The 7,697-nt window shown below is 50.2% G+C and overlaps 1 protein-coding gene across 2 annotated transcripts in view; it reads right to left on the reverse strand.

The window, feature by feature from the left end:
* Positions 1 to 41: 41 nt before the first annotated feature.
* TIMM44 (translocase of inner mitochondrial membrane 44) overlaps positions 42 to 7,697 on the reverse strand; it is a 19,571-nt gene continuing 11,915 nt past the window's right edge. For both annotated transcript variants that reach the window (XM_044419078.1, XM_044419079.1), the window contains exons 9-13: positions 5,908 to 6,032; positions 4,451 to 4,501; positions 3,225 to 3,314; positions 2,470 to 2,580; positions 42 to 927 (exon numbers count right to left, since the gene is read on the reverse strand). In XM_044419078.1, coding sequence (XP_044275013.1) covers positions 808 to 927; positions 2,470 to 2,580; positions 3,225 to 3,314; positions 4,451 to 4,501; positions 5,908 to 6,032 — 497 coding nt within the window. In that variant the 3' untranslated portion in view covers positions 42 to 807. The remainder of the gene's footprint in view (positions 928 to 2,469; positions 2,581 to 3,224; positions 3,315 to 4,450; positions 4,502 to 5,907; positions 6,033 to 7,697) is intronic.

The following is a 7,697-nucleotide window of genomic DNA, read 5'->3' on the forward strand; positions in this document are numbered from 1 at the left end:
CTGCCATCACTGCAGCCAGAACAGAGAGGCAGGACAGGGGGCCTGAGGGCATGTCTTTACTTCTCCAGAGGCAGCCAAAAAATCGTGTTGCCACAATATGGTTTCTCACACCAGATAATACTTTGCCAGGTCGAGTTTGGGACCTCAGAGTATCTAGGAGAGGAGGGAGGGAGGAGGGGGGAAGGCGGCCTTCTCGGGGCTGCTCCAGCTGCCCTCCCTGCTGTGGCATGACAGCCTCGAGAAAACCCTGATGGAGCCCCGCTGTAGGATGGTGGTCCCCTGCCCTGGCATTTTTGTCCTCAAAGCCAATCTTGCTACCATCTGCCACCAAAACAACCACTGCTCCCACCTGTCACGTGACCCCCCGCCACCCTGGGCCACATGGGAGCAGCCTCCACTGCCACAGAGGAGCATTTGAGTTCTCGGCTGTCGGGTGCACAAGCTGGGCAGTGCAGCAACCGCAGCTGCAGGAGACCTGGAAGGCAGAATGGGAAGTCGAGCTGGGAAGCCTCGGTAAAGTGCAAGCCGGGACGGCACTGCGGCAGCACGCTGGGGGAGTCCGTGCCGCTCCCGCGACTGGCTTTGGCGTGCCGGTCCAGGCTGCTTCCCTGGAGATCCCCCGATGCCAAGGAAACGCCGCCGCGCACTTCAGCCTGGGTGGGCATGCTCCACCTCCGCCAAAGAGCCAGCGCCCCAAGCCCTCTGGAAAAAGCAGCGGCTCACAAACAGCGAGGCCTCGCCTCCAGCCTCTGCGCAAAGCAGCAGCCTTGGCCGCGAGCGAGACAGGGGCGGGCGAAGGGGCCGCGCTCAAAGGATCTGCTCTGTGCTTGAGGCAGAAATGTCCAACAGCCTCCAGGCTGCATAGGGGTTCAGCTCATCGGGGTCCCGGCAGAGTGCCCAGACGTACAGCATCCGCAAGACTTTCTCCTGGAATGAGAAGGGCTCCAGCATTACGAGATGGCTTGCTCGCTCTCTCTCTCACACACACACGTACATGCACAAACACTTTTAAACCCTTTCCACTGGATGGCTCCCCAATTATATGAACTGCTCTTGCTGCAAAAGGCCAGGTGAGCAGGGTTCCCTCTATGGCACAAGACTGGAGGGGCTGATTTATGGATGCACTCAAGCCTCTTACCCAGGGTTCCTCAGCCCCAGTCCCCACCAGAGCAGCCTCACTGGGGTACAAAGCAAAGGTCCTGCATCCAGCAAAGGGGCCTTTGGGATGGGATGGGGGGTCAGACGGGGCAAAGCAAAAGCAGATGGAGAAAACCACCTCTTTTCGTGTGAGTGGACATGGCACAAAGGCTGGGAAATCACCCAAAAGTTTGGGTTTGGAAAAGAGGCGGCAAGGAAATATGCAAAGTGACCTTCCCTTCAGTCTTGGCATGGGTGATAGTCTTGTTTACCTTTGGGCAATAGCCCTTAACATTCCAGGCCTCATGATTTTGAATAAGATGATGTGAAAAGGAACTAGGAAGCTTCCTTCAACTGAGCCTGACAGTTCCTGTTGGTGTCTTTCAAAGCTGGGATTGTTTGTATGCTAAATGAGCTATGTGAATGCATGATGGTCCTTCTCAGAAGGAAAAGCAAGTTTCTAGCCCACAGGGTTCTAAAGGAAGGGCTGATTTAGACCAGGATGCAGAAACCTGCCTAACAGCAAATCCTATCTTTGGCCCAGAGGCTGCTTGTGGGCTGCAGCTCCCCAGGGCACCTGGTGTGGGGCTTTCCCAGCCCATCCGCCACCCCCTTGAGACAACAGGGCTTGCATCGGGGTATTGTGCATGCAGGCAGGGGCTCTCACCCAAGCTGCACCCGCCTGAGCCCTGTACGCAGGGCCTCGCCCCTTGCGTCATGGATGCCATCTGTGCACCCGCGTCACACAGTTTGCCGACCGACTTCACCCTGCTTGCTGCAGCCATCGAAGCGATGACGGACCGCTTGTGCCCACACAGTCTTGGAGCTGCACTCTGACTCTTGGCATCGGGCCTGGGGACTCCTGTGTGCCCTAGGAACTTTCACCTGGAACCACAAGGATGACACAGGAGTGTCTTTGTGGTGTGGCAGGGAGGTCTGCCATGGAGGACAGCAGGAAAAGGTGGAAATGCACTGACTTCATGTACCATGGGGAAGGGCTGTGAGGGGATTTCTTAATGCAGCTGAAATTTGCTTTAAAAGAGCAAATTTTGAGATATCTCCCCACCCCTCTTAAAATAAAAATCAACCAACCTACTTGGCTATTAGCCAATTTAATTAACTGATTTAATGCCATGTAATGGATTAGAAATCCTGCAACAGCTGACCGGCATAATTACAATCCTTCATTCTAGGTTTTGGGGGCAAGTGGCAAGGGTGCGGGGAGATGATTAAGTAGAGAGATGAACAAGAGAATATTAAAAGAGGACACACAGCAAAGCCGCCGACCCACCCAGCCATCGCACAAGTTCTGTAATTGGGGTTTTTACTTACTGGGTCTCCTTCAGCCACCTCCCCTTTCTGGTTTTTAATCACCATCACCAGCTGGGCCTGGAAGGTGATGACCAGCACAGGTCCCTGCTCCATAATTTTGCCCATTGCAAGCTGCAAAGAAAGTGGGAAATGGCAGGTCACTGGTCTGCACTGCTTCTTCACCACACACACACACCAGCCCATCGCTGGCATGTAAGATGTCGGACTGTTTGCCACCCTCTGCCTGGCTCAGCCACACATCTGTGCTACCTTTGGGATGGTCATCAGGCATCCCCACGGCCAACTCAACAAACACACCTAAATCGCTCATTCCCAGGAATGCAAAGCACAAGAAACAAGGCAAGGCTAAGAAGGCAAGGCTGCCTGGAAGGGATGAGCTTAGACAGGGCAACTCCAGTCTTTTAGCTCGGGGGAGGGGGGCACAACTGGACTGTTATGGGGTTCCCTCAAGAAACAGCTGCTGGGGTGGAGGAACCACCCACTAAAAACCACCGTTACGCCAAAAACTAGTAGTGAAACACCCCTGTCCAGGAGGCAAACAGAAAAGAATCTTGCCCCAGAAACGGTGCCCCTGGGAGCCCAAACAAAGACGGCACTGGAGAGTGAGCCTGGCTTTGCTCTACGGCATCCTCCCAATTAATAATCAGTCATTTTTTAAATTTTAGGGCCTACGATGGCCCAGCTATGTGAAAATGCGCCAGCCCAGAATGGAACCTAGAAGATTCCTGGCTGCTCTGAGTGGGAGAGTCACTTACGTCTACATTGTCAATATCCAGGATCCGGGAGTGGAACTGGAGGCCTGTGGCTTTGGCTTGTTGAATAGGGAGGGCCAGCTGACTGTACGTCTGAAAGAGAAGATCACTGGTTACCAAATCCACCAGGCAAGCAATGCACTGTCAACATTTCCATTACCACCCTTCCCAAAAAAAGGCACAGCACACAGGTTTGGTCCCTGAGATCAGGAGAACTTCACTTTTCATTCAAGCAAAACCAGAGGGTGAGGGAAATCAGGGTTGTAGCCCGAAGGGGTCTGAAAGACACTTGAAGCCTGTGGAGTAAACTCCTGCCAAGCTATTGGCAACAGTAGGGTAGTGGGAAACTTGGAAATATAGGGGCTATTGTGACTTGACAGTAAGACATACCCTTTTCTGGTAAGAAATGCCCTATTTATAATTTATATAATATAAATTAATTTATATTATTGCACTGCTTTGCACAAGCCTTGAAAAGTGGGATGGGAACTTAGTAAATAAAGAAAATTGGACAAGTAGCAGTGCAGAGAAGCCCTGTGCTGCACAAGGGGCTAGACTCTATGGCCTTGTTGACCCTGTCTCCCAGTTTTATGAAAGAAAGAGAATGTGCAATCAAGAGAAAAGAGAACAATTATGTGGGTGAGGAAGAAATTAATGTAGGTGTTGCTTCATTTCACTTCTCTACCACCCCTATAGCCCAGAGGCTCTCTGGGCAGTTTATCAAGTTAAGAAGCAGTTAAACAAGTAAAAACAAATCACCATATTTCAATAAAACAAAATCAACAGCAGTGGCAACCCACAGTGGGCCACGTGGCACAGCAGTGGTAACTATCAGAGCAATATTAAAACTAATGATTATCTATTAAATTATCTGGCAAGTCCAGTCGCAGGAATCCAGAGGAGCCTCCCATGATTGCCAGTGGTGACTGGCAGTGATGGGAATCGCAGTCTGAACTTCTGGAGGGCCCCAGACTAGAGGAAGAGGCTGCTCCAAGTTGAGCTGAGTTCCAGGCGTGCTCAAAACGTAGGGCCTGAGGGCTGCGCTGATGGGAGTTTCAGTCCAATGTTCTCTGGAAGGGCACCAGGTCAAGGAAGCGAGAGGTGGGACTCCAGGAGCCCTGAACACCTGCTCTCTGGTGGCATGTCCTCTCGCAGGGCTCCCCAGCCTTGAGCAAGTGGAAGGGAGAAGGAGGGCAGGAGAAGCCCAGACCCTGAGGAGCATCACTCACGGCTTCATAGCACCAGTCCTTGAGAATGTCCAGGTCTCCAGTGATCATCGCCTACAGAAAAGGGAGGAACAAAATCGGACACTGCCACTAAGGAAAATCGTCCACAGAGGAGAGTGAGAGGCCAAATCCTCCCACGGACCCCTGTCCCACACTAAAAAGAAGAACGCTGTTGAGAGTTAAACACTCTCTGAAAACTCCCCTCTCCGTTGACTTCCTTCCTGTTTCCCTAAACATAAGCACTGCATCCCTTTGGGGAGATGAAGGGACCTGAATGCCTCCAGATGTTCTGGACGGATGAACGATCTATCTATCTATCTAAAAGATTTATATTCCATCCTATATGAAAATTGTCCCAAGACAGCTTACAAGACCTAGAACAATCAATAAACAAAGCAGCGAATAACAATAATAAACAACAAAAGCGTAATACCAAACAAAAAAACAAAATCAAAATGTGACTGTATTAAAAACTGATTAAAATTTCTAATACTTAAAATGGTGGGCAAATAAAACAGTTTCCACCTGGTGCCAAAAGGAATATAAAGTCGGCACCAGGCGAACCTCTCTGGGGAGCGCATTCCAGAGTCTGAGTGCCTCCACAGAGAAGGCCCTCCTCTGGGTAGTTACCCTTTGTACCTCCTTCAGGGGGCGTAAGGGCATATAGGGAAGGAGGCGCTCCTTCAGGTATCCTGGTCCCAAGCTGTTTAGGGCTTTACAAGTTAACACCAGCACCTTAAATTGGGCCTGGACTTCAATTGGGAGCCAGTGAAGCTGACAAGAGGACCAGTCTTATATGAGATTGTTGAGAGCCCTCAAACTAGTTACAGCAGAATATAAGTTGAATAAATAAACTCTGACTGCACTGGCTGAGGCTGATGGGCACTCTAATCCAACATTTCCTGTCTCTGGGGTTCGCCACAACAAAGGGAGGAGTGGACATCCAAATGCTGATGGATTTCAATTCCCAGTAGCCTTGGCTACCCAGGATAATGGTCATGACTGATGGTACCAAGAGTATCTTGGGGGTTACAGGCTTCCCACCTGTCTGCAGCTATACATCTGCAGATTCTGGCTTTATCCCTTGGAGTCCTGGGAGGCCGCCCCCAGGAAAATCGCTACAACCAAGGGGAGACTTCTGGCCCCATGATCATCCAGAAAAGAAGTGCATGTAGAAAGCTTGTTCTTCCCCTTCCCTGCTGGAAAGAGCACCTGTCACAACACTAAAACTAGCAAGAGCTGCTTCCCCCCCCCTTCCTCCTGATGCAGCTTTCTTTTGTGTCGGGTCTTTCAGGTTGCAAGCAGGCACCGCTTCATGACTCATCTTGGCCAGCAGTTTCTTTTTAGCCAAGAAGCACCATGAAACCAGTGCCAATGTGAACCGGGGGCAGAAGGATGCCCACCCTGCTGCAGAAGCACTCGCGTCCCCCCAGCATTCACCCTTCTGCCCGCAAACCTGCCTCCAGGATGTTAGGGATAATGTCCGCCTCACACTGCTTGAGGAAATGGTCCTTGTCAAAGTTCGGGTCGACGCGGAGGATCTCGGTCAGCACCTCCGACATCTCTGTCTTGGAGAACAGCCCACCTGTCAAGAGAACAACCGATTGTTGCTTAGTTTTGGGGGAGAGTAAGAGGGTGGGCTCTGGAAAACGTGGCTAGGAAGAGACAGGACAATTCACCCACCCAACAGTAATAAACCCAGGAAGGTACAGATTCCCAGGTCTAAGGCAATCAGCCTTAGAGAAGCATTTGCCCAGTGTTAGAACAGATGCAAAGTCTGGCAGAATTTTGTCAAGAGAACACGCTGGTCATAGCAAACACTCTTTTCCAACAACCCAAGAGACGACTCTACACACAGACACCACCAGATGGTCAGCACAGAAATCAGACTGACTATGTGCTCTGCAGCCAAAGGTGGAGAAGCTCTATATCATGGGTCCTCAAACTATGGCCTGTGGGCTGGATCCGGCCCGCCATGCCCATTTATCAGGCCTGCCACAGCTCACCACGCGCGTGCGCACGTGTGGCAAGGTGCCGGCTTGCTCACAAGCAGATCATTTTGGATTCGCTTGGAAAAAAGGACCCCTGCCTTTCTGCACATGCATGCGCCCCCCGCCCATCACTGGCACCTTTCAACTGGCCCCCTATTCAAAAAGTTTGAGGACACCTGCTCTATAGACTCAGTAAAAACAAGACAAGGAGCTGCCTGTGGCTCAGATCATGAGCTGTTTGTTGCAAAATTCAGGCTTAAAATGAAGAAAGTAGGGGAAAGCACTAGGCCGCTCAGGTATGACCTAAATCATTATCCCTGATGAATATACAGTAGAGGTGACAAATAGATTTAAGGAATTAGATCTGATGGAGTGCCTGAAGAACTGGACAGAGGTTTGCAACATTGTACAAGAGGAAGCAACCAAAACCATCCCAAAGAAAAAGAAATGCAAGAAAGCAAAATGGCTGCCTGAGGAAGCTTTACAAATAGCTGAGGAAAGACGGGAAGCGAAAGGCAAGGGAGAAAGAGAAAGATACACCCAATTGAATGCAGAATTCCAGAGAATAGCTAGAAGAGATCAGAATGCCTTCTTAAATGAACAGTGTAAAGAAATGGAAGCAAACAATAGAATAGGGAGGACCAGAGATCTCTTCAAGAAAATCGGAGATATGAAGGGAACCTTTCATGCAAAGATGGGCATGATAAAGGACCAAAATGGCAGGGACCTAACAGAGGCAGAAGAGATTAAGAAGAGGTGGCAAGATTACACAGAAGAACTATACAAGGAAGATCTTAACATCCCTGATAACCACGATGGGGTGGTCACTGACCTCGAGCCAGACATCCTGGAATGTGGAGTCAAATGGGCCTTAGGAAGTCTGAGCAACAACAAAGCTAGTGGAGGTGACAGTATTCCAGCTGAGATTCAAAATCCTAAAAGAGGATGCAGTAAAAGTACTACACTCAATATGCTAGCAAATTTGGAAAACTCAGCAGTGGCCACAGGATTGGAAAAGGTCAGTTTACATTCTGATCCCAAAGAAGAGCAATGCCAAAGAATGCCAAACTACCGCACCATTGCACTCATTTCACATGCTAGCAAAGTTATGCTCAAAATCCTACAAGCTAGGCTCCAGCAGTATGTGGACCGAGAACTACCAGAAGTACAGGCAGGATTTCGAAGAGGGAGAGGAACTAGAGATCAAATTGCCAACATACGCTGGATCATGGCAAAAGCTAGGGAGTTCCAGAAAAACA

The sequence above is a fragment of the Varanus komodoensis genome, unplaced genomic scaffold (assembly GCF_004798865.1).
Source record: "Varanus komodoensis strain SLA01 unplaced genomic scaffold, ASM479886v1 scaffold99, whole genome shotgun sequence".
In the NCBI taxonomy this organism is placed as follows: Eukaryota; Metazoa; Chordata; class Lepidosauria; order Squamata; family Varanidae; genus Varanus; species Varanus komodoensis.